The following is a 16,177-nucleotide window of genomic DNA, read 5'->3' on the forward strand; positions in this document are numbered from 1 at the left end:
AAATTCAGACATGACTTTCATATTCTAGAGCTTATGTCAACATCATAGAATTCTTGTTAAAACATTTTAATAAATCTGCATATAAACAGCGCTTCCTCCACCTGATAAAGCATATAAATCGCTGCTTATTATTTAATCCATTATGTTTACAACTGTTTTGCAGAAAAAAATCAATTTCATACAAAATAGGAATGATTTCAATATGTGACGATTATAAATTGAAAAATTTTCATGGATGTTATGAGTAATAGCTAACACCATCTTGAGAATTACAACAATGTTATTGAGATTTTAAGTTGCTCTTGCTATTTTCGCTGTTACAGACTTTTCTTCTTTTTTGTGATTATTCCAATGAAGACAAAAAGGAGGCAAAACAGAAAAATCACAGGCAGGCATTGACATTGCTCTTATCTTCCTACACACAGACTATGCATGACAACATTTATATTATTTATGAAATGCTTGCTCAACTTCTTTAAAACGGTTCAAACTGAAATTAAAAGTTCATCTTTTTTTGTGACTAATTGCTTAAATTTTTTATTCTTTCTTCCGTTTAGATGCGCTGTTGTTTTATTCAATTCAAAGAAATTAAGTCAAACGTATCTGTTAAATACATCACGAAAGGCCATAACAGCTGTTTCATATTCACAATGTGGACGATATCTTGCAACGGGTGAATGTGTAAGTACAATAACACTTACTGATAAGATTGATTGCATTTTACTCAATTCCCTTTCATTATTCTTGTTAATCCACAGGGCATTAATCCTACAATAAAAGTTTGGGAATTGGAACTTTCGCCAGGAAATGAAAGTAATGTTGGTGGAACCGTTATTGCAGAATTTAGCGGTCATAAATACGCCGTCAATTGTGTGGTATGATAAATTGTTTCTTATTTCTGTTCTTTTTATTCCGTATGACATTGAGATTTATTTTTGGAATTAAGATCATGTGGAAAAGTGAGATTGTGCTAATTTAATTTGTGTCCGGAACTTTTAAGTGCTGTTGAATGATCAATTGTCTAAATTAAATAAGACTTACATCTCTAGCATATATCAAATTAACCGCATTAATTCATTTGATAAAGCCAAAAGATCACCAAACTTTAATTTAGAGCACGTACGCGTTTTAATCGATTCGACACTTGAAAGTGACCGATTAAATTGATTTTTTAAAGAAATTTTAATTGAAACTGACAATCATGTAAATAGCAAAAGCGTGTGAATTTAAATTACATTGCATTTGTGACATTTCAATTGCTTTCTCGTACTCGAAATAAGCTTTTTCCTTAATCTCACCTAGAGCTAATTTTCCATAATAAATCAAAATTATGAATAAAGTCTCGCTGTACATTTTTATTAAATTAAGTTATTATGAATAGTAATAATAATATAAAATCAGGTCAATCTGCTTGAGTCAACAATTTTATATTTCATTCCATTTCTTGTTCCTTCTTTTCTCTTCACAATAGGCATTCTCACCAACCGGCAAGTATCTAGTATCAGTTGGTTCACAGCATGACAATATTGTGAATGTATTTGATTGGAAGAGTAATCTTAAGATTGCATCAAATAAAGTTAGTGCCAAAGTCGTTGCTGTATCATTTAGTGAAGATGGAAATTATTTTGTAACAGTTGGAAATCGCCATGTTAAATATTGGTATTTAGAAGGTGGACGAAAATATAAAGAGCCAATTCCATTGATGGGTCGTAGTGCCATATTGGGTGAATTGCGTAATAATGATTTTTGTGCAGTCGCATGCGGTAAAGGTGATATGATTGATAGCACATATGCAATCACAAGAAATGGTCATTTAGTGGAATTTAATTCACGACGTTTATTAGACAAATGGGTCATGTGTAGAACGACATCAGCTAATTGTATGGTGGCGTCTGCTAAACTTATTTTTGTGGGCTGTGCTGATGCAATCATTAGGTAATTATAAATTATTACAGATATAACTCAATTTTAATGGTCAATTGTCTTGCAACTACATAACTATCTTTTAATTCTATGTCTTTATTCACTCAATTTAGAGTATTTAATACGGAAACGCTAGAGTATGTAACCACACTGCCACGAACACATTATTTAGGCGTTGATGTAGCGCAAGGCGTTCAAATTAGTCATATGATGTCCGCACCCCAAAATTCAAAATATCCCGATACCATTGCAATTGTTTTTGATGAAACCCGATCAAAAGTTAGTTGCGTTTACAACGATCATAGTTTATATATATGGGATTTACGGGATATTCGACGTGTCGGTAAAAGTCATTCCTTCCTCTATCATTCAGCGTGTATATGGGGCGTTGAAACTGTGCCATCTAATTTCCTTAAAAATGGAAATGTTCAATGTAAATTACCACCCGATAGCTTTCTTACGTGCTCATCTGACGATACAATTCGTGTATGGGGACTTGAGCAATGTGAAGCAAATGAAATTTATCGTAAAAATATCTACAGCAAAGAGTTACTCAAAGTCATTTATATTGATGACGATATGAACTTTATAAAGGACATGGACAATCCCACACAGAGCAACGAAAAGTCATCAAGCTACGATGGTCGAAATGGTGTGCGATGTATTAAAGTAAGTGCTGATTATGGACAATTAGCAACTGGTGATCGTAGTGGAAATATTCGAATTTATAATCTCAACACATTAAAACTCATAACGTCAATTGAAGCACACGACTCGGAGGTATTGTGCTTAGAATATACGAATGATAAAATTGATCGTAAATTACTTGCAAGTGCAAGTCGTGACAGATTAATTCATGTGTTCGATGTTGAAAATGGATATCGAATTTTACAGACACTTGATGATCATTCAAGTAGTATAACATCAGTTAAATTTATTGGTTCAGGTTTACAGTTTCAAATGATATCATGTGGAGCTGACAAGTCGATTATCTTTAGAAATTATCAAAATAATCAATTTACAAGGGGAAATAATTGTTCAGCAAAGAATACGCTTTATGATATGGAAGTTGATAGTACGGCAAAGCATATTTTGACAGCATGCCAAGATCGAAATATTCGTGTTTATGGAACACAAAATGCCAAACATACAAAGACCTTCAAGGGTTCACATTCGGATGAGGGAACATTAATAAAATTAAGTTTAGATCTGAGTGGAATTTATATTGCAACATCGTGTACCGATAAGACATTGAGTGTATATGATTACTACTCTGGTGAATGTATGGCAAAAATGTATGGACATAGTGAATTAGTAACGGGACTTAAGTTCACAAATGATTGTAAACATCTCATATCTGCAAGCGGTGATGGATGCATATTCATTTGGCAAGTACCGCATGATATGATTGTTACGATGCAGGCACGATTGAGTCAACAAGCAATGAGATCCGGCCAACAACCATCTATTCCAAGGCAACTGACAACAAATCCATTCAGTGATAGTCCAATAGATCAACAAAATTATTCAGAAAAGTTTGGATCACCGCCAGCTCATTTTCTCAACGATGAAACATCTCCAACATATAAATTATCAGAAGTTGGACAACTACCAATGTGGGCCAAACGAAAACCTGATGAAAGTACTCCTATAATAATGGGATCAAGTCCAAATCAAAATCAGGTAAATAATTCATATTTACAGTATTTTTTTATATCTTTTGATGCACTCAATTTTCAATTATATTTATTGTCATTGGCACATGAACAGCCACAAATAAATCAGAAACCACGCGGTAAATGGGCACAGCGAGGACAATTCGATGCCGAAACATTAGATTTAAGAAATATTGTTGATACACCAAATCAGACAACGACAAATATTATGTTAAGTAACAATACACCGACATCAGGCTATAATAGTGGTGGCTCAAAGGATGTCTATAGTAATTATCTCAGTGAAGACAGCTCAATTGATAGTGGAATGGAAAATCGTCGTGAGAATCCATTTATGGCACCAAAAGTTGTTCTGGAACACAATAAAATGCATAGTCTAAATTCGGAATCAAATACAGAACATGATGGTGATGTCGAGGACATATCTGATGGTGAGAGAACAAGCTCTGATCATGGAATGATCTATTATCCAACTCCACATTCCAATACACCAACGTGAGTTATAATTCAATTAATTGACATATAAATTATATGTTGCTTATTATTTTTATAATTTAATTGACATTAATTCCTACTTTACACACAATAAACAGTGATTTCAAAGTCAACGAGATGAAAGAAGATGAATTACGTAAATCAATAAGACGTTCAAAGTTAGAGAAGCAAGGCTTAAGTGTAAGTCAAATAATAGCCGTTACAGCATCTAACACAGGCACAAATACGTCTGATGATGAAGACGATGCATCAACGCCAAGTGGCGATAATGCTGAACGAAGTCTTGCTTCGACACTTGGTGGTAGTTCTGAATCAATTCCACATCCATCGACATTCCTGCAAGTTGCTTTAGACGGTCCTGGATCGTTATCGGATCATTCCAAGGATAAAGAGAAGAGTGAGTATCAAAGACGTGACTTATGAATGAAGCCTACTTTCGGTTTTAAAACAAATATTTGAATCATAAAAATGCTTTTATTACCAAAAATAATCCAGCATTTCGACACAACTTTTTCCCACAATACCCACTAATTATGTTTTCCTCTATTCTCTCTTTCTTCCACATTAATCTAGGCCGAAAAAGTATTAGTGCGATGCACAATATCGATAATAAGACAACAAGCTTATCCAAATCATATACAAACAGTAAGAAAGAGGAGTTGCTTAAAGTGATCAATGAGGCCAAACAAAAATTAGAGAATGTAAGTTGAGATGAATGTCATTCATGGTCGTTGCTTAAGTCAATCGCAAAATGATGGATTTTTAATATTATTTCTTTTAAATGAAATTTGATAAATGCAAACACATAAAAAAATCTTTGCTGCACATTCGACAGACATATCGGATGTTCTCAAGTCCTTTTGCGATTGATTCTGCGACTGACTATGTGTGTTGTTTTTGTTATGTAAATATTATTTTAGTTACACATAAGACATCCAAAAATTCATCAATGATGACGAAATTGTTTCATTTAGTTGAGGTCTTTTCATATTTTATCATCTTTATTATTCAGCCCACGACATGATATATCTATTTACTATCTTCTGGATTGACATATGTTTATTTCCTATTATTTTTTATTGATTATTAATGAACTTTAAAGAATCTATTTGATTTATCGGAAAGACAAAAATACCAAAAAAATACCCAAATAATCTACACACAGTGATCATATTTTACCATTTATCCATCGAAATTCATTTTTTAGGAAGTAACAAACCATAGTCGTGATGTTAGAAATACAAATAAAAGTCAAAAAAATAAGGTGAGGATTTGATGGTCGTTGATGGTGCTCTCTTATTTCTCAGCGTTCTTTGTTCCCGTTTTAAAAAAAAAGTTTTTTTTTTATATATTTATATCTTTCACCTTCGTATTTTATAATTTCCTACTTGCTGCATAATTAAAACCAACAAATTGTCAATTGTTATAGTTTTTTTTTATTATACTATTGTCGTAGATTCAACTAAATAATAACACTGACGAGCGGGGAAAGAGTGAAATTTAATTTTATTTTTGGCAATTTTCGCTTCATTTATTTTACTTTTTTACTTCCTCACTAATCACATCATTATATATCTCGCCTATTATCTGTTCTCATATTATTGACATTAATCATTTATCATTTTTTAAAAAGAGATGAGGTTGATTGGGAATTCCGAGTGACATAGATGAAGAAGGCTTCGCCATGGAGCTTTGAAGGTTCCGCTGAGCTTCCTTTATTGATACCGAAAGGAAGTTACCTATTTTTAGCACCGATACGAACGTCAAACGGAGGCGGCTCCAATTTTGTGCCCGATTGGCTTGGATTTGGCGTCGTTACATTTTTTGGCTCCCATTTGGACGTCCGAACATTTGGAGGCAACTATCATTTGGTTCCCATTTGGTGTCTGTTTGGCTCCTATTTAGTGTCCGTTTGGCTTCCATTTGGTGTCCGAATGGCTCCCATTTGGTGCCCTATTGGCTCCCATTTGGTGTCCGTAGGGCTCCCATTTGGTGTCCGTTTGGCTTTGAACCCATTTGCCTGCCAAAAAGAGCCGCCTTCCATTTGATGCTAGTAAGAGAGGTACCCTTAAATGCTCCATGGCCGACCCTTCTTCATTTATGTCGCTCGGGAATTAATGTTAATCGAAATAAAAAAATCATGAAATTGATACTGTTTTTGGAATTACTTCGAGGCATTTGACTAAAAATAATTTATATACTTCGAATATTGAATGTTCTCAGCTTCTCGATTACATGCTGTAGGCTACTTTCATGAATATTTACAAAGATTATTTTTGCTAACAAACCTTTTTCAAGCTTCATTTAACAAATGTTTTTATTCGAATTTGAATAAGTAAATGTGCAATTTGAAAAAAGTCGTTTAATCTCTAGGACAGCAATCAATTTGACCTGTAGCTATTACTTTTACTAAAGATACATCATTTGAGATTAATTTCTACATGAAGGTCTTGTGGCTAATGCTGTTCAGTAACTGTTAATTACATAAAAATGGGTAGCGTAGGCATTTGTAGTTGACGAAATTTTCAAGTATGTTTCCAAGTTTAAAGGTGTAGGATGCAAAATAGTTAAGGGACAAGTTTGGTTATGCTACTATTAAAGTTTTATAGTTGCATTCAATAGTTAATAAAACTTGAGTAAAATATGTTATAGAGGATTGAGGCGAGAGCCTGAAATTATCCGAAATCTAGCTTTGTAAAAAATTGTGAACATGATGCTTATGCTTTCTCGAAATCCCGGTCCCGATAAATTTTCGGGATCGGGATCGGTCTTGAGACTTTGAAAATTTTTTGTCACGGGTCTAAGACTAAGATAAAATTCGTAAAAAAGAAATCTAGACTTACTCTTTACAATACCAAGATTAAGACACTCAACAAAAAATTGATAATTTTTTACAAATTTCAGTTGAGTATTTGAGACCTAAAATAGTTGTAACTTTCTTACTTTTGATCCATGATCTCCCTCTGATTTCGCCTAAAACCAGCTCTATTGCTGCCTACCGTTTGCCAATTTTCGATTCCAAATGTAATAATATCTCGATCGACAGCTTCTTTCCATGAGAGAGAAGCTTTTCTCAAGTACCGAGCCCTTAAAAACCAATTAATCTAGTTCTTCTACCAAAGTTCAGTAAATATGTACCAATATGTACATAAAACTTGCAATAAGCCTCAGTCAATATTGGCTTATCATTCAGATAAAATTCATCACATCTTGTATCCAAAACATGTCAATACTCATAAGATTGATAATCTTCGTTTAACATTTTTCCAATTAACCTTAAACCACTGATTGTAAATCAACTTTGAAACATTAAATTATTTTTATAGGTGTTGCGCTGTAAATTGACTTTTTTTTTTAATTTTTATCAAACAAACCACAAAAAGTTTATTAGAAATGGCAAATCTGGAAATTAATCGACAACAAACAAAATTATTTCTTTAGATCACTAATCAACAAAATGTATAAAAAGTATCTCAACCTTATAATTTCTAACACATCAAAAATATGCAAATAATATGAACATAAACATAAAACAGAATTTATGTAAACAAAAATGTTATGCTTACTTCCGTAAAAAAAGGAAAAATTGCAAAAAATGTTGAAGTTTAAAAACGTTTTTTTTGCAGTCTTTCATGTACAAAAAATCATTAGAAATACCAACATTAACTATCATAATTATCAAATATTTTACGCCACATTCCAAAAAAGCTTCAATTAATTTTTTTTTCTTTCCATTTTCTTTCAATCCACTTAAAAAAAAAAATATGCTTTAGGTTGGTTACAAATCGAGTTTACGTGCTAGTCAGAGTATCTCAGATCTAAGTCATGCGAACATTGATGCTCGAACGCGTCTGTTACGTGGAGCTGGTGGTAAGTTAACTTTTTAATTTTTTTGATGCTTCCCTAAATTTGAATATTTTTGCGCTTTTTGAGTTTTTTGAACTTTTTAATTTTAATTTTTCATTATTTTTAACTTTTTTACATTTTTGTGTTCCACAAATTTATCCTAACAGGCAAAGAGTATGCTTTCATGGTACAGAAAGCCTACTACCAGGGACGTAGCCAGGGTACATTGGAAAACCGTTTATTTTGTAACGTTTTTTTTTATTTTTAAATTTTTTGTTTGCTGTTTTAAAAAAACGGTCGGTTCCGTCGAATTTTCGGATTTTCTGGCTACGCCCCTACAAACTACGGTACCTAAATGCGATTTCTTTGCCTGTTAGGGCTAATTTTTTACTTCTGTTCATATAATTCATTTTAACACTTTATCATTAATTAATGACATCATTCATTAAGATTATTGTATTATAAGACAGAAGGTTTAAGTCATTCACACGATAATCATTAGGATAGGATAAAAATAGAAAAAATCAGAGCTCGAAGTCGATTCACTTGAAGTCGACTTGACTAGACTCAAATCAAGTTGATTTCAAGTCGATTTGACTCAAATCAAGTTGATTTTAAGTCGATTTGACCCAAATCAAGTTGACTTGGACTTGACTAGACTCAAATCAAGTTAACTTAGTGCCGACTCGACTCAAATCAAGTTGACTTCGAACAGATTCGACTAAAATCAGGTTGACTTGGAGCCGACTCGACTAGACTCAAATCAAGTTGACTTGAAGCTGACTAGACTCAATCAAGTTGACTTCAAGCCGACTCGACTCAAATCAAGTTGAACTCGAGCCAATTCGACTCAAATTAAGTTGTCTTCGAGCTCTGGAAAATATTTCGTTGATGTATTATGAAAGGTATTTAATGAGGTGATTCTGCACAAAATTATTATTACATTCACCCCTATTTACATCCACTCAAGTTCACTTGTGTAGGTAGACGTTAATTTTTGTGTCAGCTGATTCTTCATGATTGAAATTTATGTGTCATTGAAACAGCTCGAAAATTTAGTGATAATGGCATTTACATGTAGGTAAAATACATTAAGGTATAAATTACATCATCAAGGCTTTTAACGGGTATTGAATCACATGTGAATACGTAAATAAAGCTTTTTTTGCTTTTTGCTACAATGTTTATGTTGAACTTCTCAAGACATTATTTTAATTTATTGCTACTTATTACATTGTATAATGAAATACTTCCTATAAACAGTTCATTCGTTAACAAGTCTTGATCCTGTACATAAATGGGCATAATTAATTGTGATTAAATCTTGTATTTACAACAAGTTAGTCTTGATTTGCTCGAGAGTTTCTTTGTCTAGTTTTGTCATCTTATTGATGGTATTCTAGATGATATCTCTGTCATTTCCATATATTGAGGGCATCTTTAGCTTCATATTTCTTATAAGACCTCATTTATCTCTGGTTTGGGTAAATTTGAGGATGTGACTTAGAATTGTGGGATAGAATCCCAGGGATACTTTCTCTAAAAGAGCAAGACACAGTCTTCAAAACAGCTTATTAAGTAAGATTCGGTCAAGAATTACAGGCTTGCATTTCCTGCATTTAAGATGCTCAGACCTGCATTTTTCGACTTACCTTATAGTTCGCCCAAGACTGAAGACCTACAGTTTAGAACAAACTGTATTATTAAGTATTTTCTTTGCCTGGGTAAATAAAGAAACTTTTTTGCGACTAGCAACTTATCTTTAATATTCGAACTGCATCTTGATACCCTAAAATCCAGATATCAAAGTCCTCATGTAGAATTGACTTCGCTCAAGATCTAAGAGAGGAACCGAAGGTAATTTCCGCAGTTAAAAGTGTCCAAATTCACTGTCACGGTGCCTTCATGGTAACCTTGCCGTCTTACCACTGTTCGGGTTGTTTCTAACCTTTTTGGTCAATTATCAAACTTTGAGGACACTTTGATGACTTTGATAATTCAATGTGTCAGTTCTTAAAATAACTTATCACGTACGTATTCTCAACCTTCATATTTGCTCAACAATTTAGTGCCATAATGCAAAAATGCTACGAATCGAAATTCACATCTGAAAAAAAAATCGCTAAATTAATAAAAATTTGAGCTGCTAATTAGCACGTAAAGATGATATTTTCATTCACAGAAGAATCAGCAAAAAAAAGCAATAAGAAGTATCAATAGAAACAAAGTAAATTTTAGAAAGGATTTAATTGTACACAAAGAAAAAGTCATTTTCATTCACTTCCATTATTGTTTCTTATATAATTATTCAGCCTCTCATAATTTACTAAAAAATCTTATTATTGATTCCAACAAAAATCGTTTATAACAATGAACAATTTAACCAAAGAAAAATCTTCTGTTCTTTTTTTCTCTTTTTCTATTTTTAATGCTGCTTATTGTATTGTATCTATTAAATCTCACCTAACTGTGTACCTCCATTATTGTACCTCAAAAAAAATACCCGAAATTAAACTAATATTGAAACAAACATAATTAAAGGAGAAACTAACATAACTAATAATAATAATAACAATAATAGCTGTAATATTGTGCCAATAACAACAACAATGACATGCCAAACTCAATCACCATCATACAATTATCATCAACAGCACTATAATCATAATTTCTTAAATTGTGCTGCACCTAAAGCTAAAATCGCACAAAATTGTCATTTAATTCATCAAATACAGAACAACTATCCACCATATCCAAGTCATTTGGGACATTATTATTATGGTCAATCATCATCAGCCAATGCATCACCACAACATCGTCCAACAAATCTGACAGTACAGATTGATATTCCACCCATAATTCCACCACCTGATAAGCTTAAAAAACATCCAGGTATATTAAAGAATTATAAATCATGTCCCGTATCGCCAGTACATGAGGAGCTCGATTGGGCGGTTGTGTCTGATCGAGCAAATCAGATTAAATTTAATGAATCGTATAAATCGGGTGGTTCACCTGCCCGTTCTGCTAGTATTGCTAAAAAGCGTCACACACTGTACAGTGATGATGCACAAACAATTCTTGACATGATACAATCAGATACCGAGCGTATGATTGCTGAAATTACACAAAAATATGGCGATTTAGATGATTTTGAGCCTAAATCGAGTACAGCTGGGAAAGAGAAAGAGCGGACATCGATTTTGAAGAATCATCAAGTACCAAAGGAAATTGGCAATAATGATGACAATAAAGATGATAATTTAGACAGTAAATGTACGGCAAAAAAAGAGAAACACGAGCATGGCTTCCTATCTGAGGAGGAAGATGGAAATTTTAGTTCAGATTCGTTGGAAGATTGTAGTCTCGACTTGGACATCTGTGACGAGAAAGAGAAGGCAATGTACTTAAAGAAAAAGAAAGGTACGTGTAAGAAGCATCATAAAAAGTATGAAGCAACACCACCAAAACGTTCAGTCTCTGAATATTTCATATATGAGGATTATTATGCTCGCATTGACGTAAATCGGAAGGTCTCATTATCGGATATTCTAAATGATGAGAGCGATAAGCAACATAATGAGCAGAAGTTCCTTGAAACACAGCGTCACTCAAGCGCAAGCTTCTTTCTCGGTCATTATCCGAATCGTAAAAGTCAGGAAAGTATTTTGTCAGATGATTATAGCGGTGGCGCACCAGGTGAAGCAATTAGCTTCTGTAACAGCATGGAAAGTATTTTATCGGACGAATCTGAATGCAAAAGTGCTCCACTTGAGATTCTCTTTGAAAAGGGTAAATTAGGACAGAAGAATATCGGACATATTGACTCAAAGTCTTATGGTTCAAGTCCAAATTCAACATATTTTGACTATTACATGCAGAATCAGCATCGCTATCAAGATGAAGTGAAATGTGACATTTCTAATTATGGATTCGATAATTTAGATGGACGCAGCTTTAAGGTGTTAAGTAGCTCGTCAGCATCAAAATCGCCTACACATTACTACCATCAACATCCGCGTGCACTTAATACATCATTTAGTGTACCTCAATTTACGGATGACTCTTTAGATATATTTGATGATGAATTCATACCGTCATTAACATCCAAAGTTGCACAGTATAACACAAACTTAAATAAAAGCTTATGTAAAGACTTTACAAATCAAAGAGTCAATCCAATGCACGAGAAATTTAGTGGAGAACAACATCCGAAGCCAATTATACGATCGGATGTTTTCTCGGATGCAGCTGTCAGTTCAGTGGGTTCCGTGATTGTTATGAAGAAATCATGTAGCTTTGAAATCGACATGGGCAATGGACAACGAAAAATCATTAAAAATTCCAAGAAATTCGAACAAAATCTTCAACGTTTCGAAAAAGATCGTCGCGACCAGCAAGAACAAAAGGTAAAATTACAAAAGAGTGATTTTAATTTAGAAATGGACTATGTAGCACATAAACCACCGCTTGCGCATCGACGTGCATCAAGTATGAAAGGTCGTGGTAAAACGAAAACGAAGGAAAAATTTAACACATTAACATGCTCACAAACGACATCATCACTTAGCACCAAAGTAACACCGTCCTCAAAACCATGCTTTGGTGCTTATGAGGCACGAGACTTTGTCAATAAAGATTATCTAAATAAAATGATGAAGCTATATGCTGGAAATGGCGAGGAGAAGTCATTTGAAGTCTATATTGCTGAAAAAGGAATCAATGAGGATGACAACATGGACAGCCTGGACTCATTAGAGTCACGTAAGAAGAAATATGATTTAGAGAACTCCGTTGACTCATTGGAACCGTCAGAAATGTCAAAAAAGTATGATAACGATGATATAGAGCCATCAACAAGTGGACTTTCACAGCTCGTCGATACCCGTTTCATAACGACAGCTGATTTGGGAAAGTTTCGTGACATTGAGAAAAAAATTGACATAATCAATAAGCTCGTTGAACTTGAGGAAAGGAAATTGGAACAAGAGCGAATAAGACGTGAAAATCGTGTTAAGCCATTATTTGATGGAAATACAAAAGAGCGTGGATTTGTTAAATTTTTATCAAAAAATTTCGATATGCTTGCAAAGTCTGGACATGAAAGTATCAATTGGTGTGATAGTGGTGTCATGCATAGTGGCATGAAGAGAAATTACAGCCTTCCTGATGTCCTTGAAGGTGCGAAATTTCAAACATTTGAATTTGATGATATTGATGAACCAACAAAATCCAGTGCTGATTACTACGATCAATCATCCAGAAACATGAAATTGTATGATTTTGATGATGATTTTGAATTCACTGCCGGTGATGGCGAAGGTGTGATTTTTCTCACCAAACAGCAATGTTTTTTGTGTCTTTTATAGTTTTATTTATTATCGTTTAAAGACTTTTATAATTTTGCAAATGTGAGGATTGTTCGTTTATGATGTTGAGGGTTTATGAGGGGAGATGATGGTCAATTCAGTATCAGATGGGTCAGTCGGAAATAACGAAATTCTGCTCTTTTGGACCAATTTGTGGACATTGTTTTAAAGACATACTAAGGTTTATTCCAAGCAGCATAATGAAATCCGTGTGCTTGATACATCGCCGTGTAGACGACAGAGACATGGACGTACTTTGACGACTGTTTTTGGTCCATTTTTGAAATAGGAAATGAAATTAATCTCAACCAGAATTGCAAAACAGGCACCTTTGACAGACAAAAACCGTACAAATTCAATTACAAAACCATACAAATTATCAAGAAATTGTACGTTTGTCTATTGTCTAATTGTCTATCACAGGCGCTTTTGCAACTTTGGTCTCAGCGTGTCGTTCGGATTAAGGTTTCCCGAAGTCTCGATCTCGACAAATTCTTAAGACTTTTGGGGAGTTTCCGTCTCGATCTCGGCATCGGGAACCTTTAGTTCGGATGTCAATGCTATGTTTATTACACCTTCTACGAATATCCTTGTGATGCAGTGCTGTCCAAACTATGAGCGCAAAATTATTTGGAAATTCCATGAACCGTATACCGTGTACGGTTTCTGTCGATGCTTACTGAACTGCTTAAATAGAGTAAATTACAGGAATTACCATTTAGGGCAATTTAAATGCATTTCTGGAAATTTACTGCGAATATGTTTTCATTAAGGACCTCAAGCTTAAGAGCTGAGACGAGTCAAGACATCCCTCCTTATTGATCTAGTCCTGGACCTAATCGTCTTTATTACATCCTAACCGTCTATATTACATCCTCAAAAGTAAACATCACTAACGAACAACTCCTCTCAAACTTCCACGCCAAATAAGACCAGGAAGTCAAAGCATGGACAAATTTTACTGTCATTAATTTTATTTTCTAGCGAGACAATGCAGATTTAAATCAGTAAACTTTAATGCATGAACACAACACTAACAAAAATAACAATTTACTACTTTTTGTGTGGCTAAAAAAATTTATTATGCATGAAATTATATCCATAATGCAAATGCATGCCTATATATTTTTACAATTATCCATTAATCGTAGAAATGCTTTCGCTTTTTCACAATAGCTTTTAAGCACGCAATTAAATCTTATTTTTTTATGTCCAAAAATCTTTAAAATTTTTTTATTTATTTTATTTTTTTTTTTTTATTTTCATGTTTCCTTCCGTTTTTTGTGTTACTTACACCATCTTCACGTGTTTTGAATGTACAAAAAAATATTATAAATTTTGTATAATAAATTTATGCAGGCAATAAAAGCTTTGTGCCTGACAATGACGATTGCGGAGATGAAAATGAATCGTCAATTAGAAGGGCTTGCTCACTTAGTGATTTAAGCATGGGAAAAGGTAACAAATTTTTGTTTTGTTTTGTTTTTTTGCAAATTTTTTACACCGCCTACATGCTGATTCTGTTTATGGATCTCCTTTTTGAGTGATGATGCAAATTTCACACTTTGCCTTTTTTAAACGCATGTTATCGTTTTGTTATTGAATGTTTGTTTCATCTGTGTTTTATGACTATACATTATGGCTTATGAATTTAATTAACATATCTTTTACATTTAAATTAAAGGATTTAAAAGCACAGCGACAAGTCCAAAAACAAAAGATCGAAACGCTAGCCGAAATTTACCAAAACGGAGTGCATCGTCTGTTGGAAAATCAGCAACGTCTGGGATGGGAATGAGAAGTGCGTCTGTTGGAATGCTCAATCAGGCTGTAAGTTAAATTTTTCTTTTTAACCGTCATTTGAAATTTGAATTTCAACTGTCATTTGAAATTTGAATTTCTCAAAATTCCATCATCTCAGTATTTTAAATATTAAAAAACCGTTTAAATTTCCTTCAATTTCAGAGCGATTCAGATCAATCAGAGCCAATAGCATCACGCGGAGGAGTTTTAAGGCCAACAATCTCATCAAACAACAAAGTGAATGGCAACATTAAATATATAAATCCAAGAAGTGCAGCTGGCATAATAAGTCGACGAAAAGGAATGCAAAATTCATATAGTAGCGTTAATCTCACAACGACCGGACAGGATGAGTCCAGTTCTGAGGAGTCACCACCGCCAAATATTATAACTAGTCCCACAAAACCTGCCGTTCCACCACGTCCACGAAACATTCAAACTCAGGATCAACGACGAATTACGAATATTAATACAATGCTCAATTCAAAGAAATTGGAACTTGCCGCTGGCATGATGGAGATGCCATGCAAGGATAGTGACATTGAAAATGCTGATAGTAAGAATTAAGAATGAAATATGTAGGAATGACTAATAATATGTGCTTTTACTTCCAGTTAATACCCAATTCTGTTCAAATGTTATTAATCAATTAATGAACACTGCAAATGCTGTGTTGCAGCTGCATCAACGTTTAAGATCAGTAGACGAACCAACGAGTACTGGAAATAATAATTTAATGCTCAAAGAACTCGAAAATGCAGTCATCATGACTCAAAGTGTCCTCACGAAAATAACAGCGAGGTAAGAAACACTTGCGTCTGCCTCAATATGGACAGGGATTAAAATTTTTGTCTCGTTATTTGTTTTCAGAAATGCCGATTCCTCACCCGAAAACTCCACAAATGGCAACTTGAATCAGGATCGATTGAATAATAATCACAATATCCAAAGCAATGGCGAATACATTCAAATGATCGACAAATGTTCCGACTTATTGAACAAAGTTCAAATACAGAAGCATGTGAATAATAACAGTAATTAAGCAAGAGAATACATAAAGTTAAA

General features: G+C 33.7%; 1 protein-coding gene across 9 annotated transcripts in view; it reads left to right on the top strand.

Moving 5' to 3' along the window:
* Positions 1-16,177, top strand: part of Wdr62 (WD repeat domain 62) — a 44,583-nt gene extending 28,406 nt beyond the window's left edge. For 6 of the 9 annotated variants that reach the window (XM_070653692.1, XM_070653693.1, XM_070653688.1 and 3 more), the window contains 14 exons: positions 558-681; positions 759-875; positions 1,472-1,935; positions 2,037-3,606; positions 3,694-4,094; positions 4,193-4,491; positions 4,668-4,795; positions 5,302-5,358; positions 7,868-7,964; positions 14,669-14,767; positions 14,994-15,139; positions 15,275-15,668; positions 15,727-15,913; positions 15,983-16,177. In XM_070653692.1, the coding sequence (XP_070509793.1) occupies positions 558-681; positions 759-875; positions 1,472-1,935; positions 2,037-3,606; positions 3,694-4,094; positions 4,193-4,491; positions 4,668-4,795; positions 5,302-5,358; positions 7,868-7,964; positions 14,669-14,767; positions 14,994-15,139; positions 15,275-15,668; positions 15,727-15,913; positions 15,983-16,154 (4,255 nt within the window). In that variant the 3' untranslated portion in view covers positions 16,155-16,177. The remainder of the gene's footprint in view (positions 1-557; positions 682-758; positions 876-1,471; positions 1,936-2,036; positions 3,607-3,693; positions 4,095-4,192; positions 4,492-4,667; positions 4,796-5,301; positions 5,359-7,867; positions 7,965-14,668; positions 14,768-14,993; positions 15,140-15,274; positions 15,669-15,726; positions 15,914-15,982) is intronic. The other 3 variants (XM_070653695.1, XM_070653694.1, XM_070653696.1) reach the window with 3 other exon arrangements.

Source organism: Chironomus tepperi, unplaced genomic scaffold (assembly GCF_022539635.2).
Source record: "Chironomus tepperi strain 1889 unplaced genomic scaffold, CSIRO-AGI_Ctep_v1 contig_73, whole genome shotgun sequence".
Taxonomy (NCBI): Eukaryota; Metazoa; Arthropoda; class Insecta; order Diptera; family Chironomidae; genus Chironomus; species Chironomus tepperi.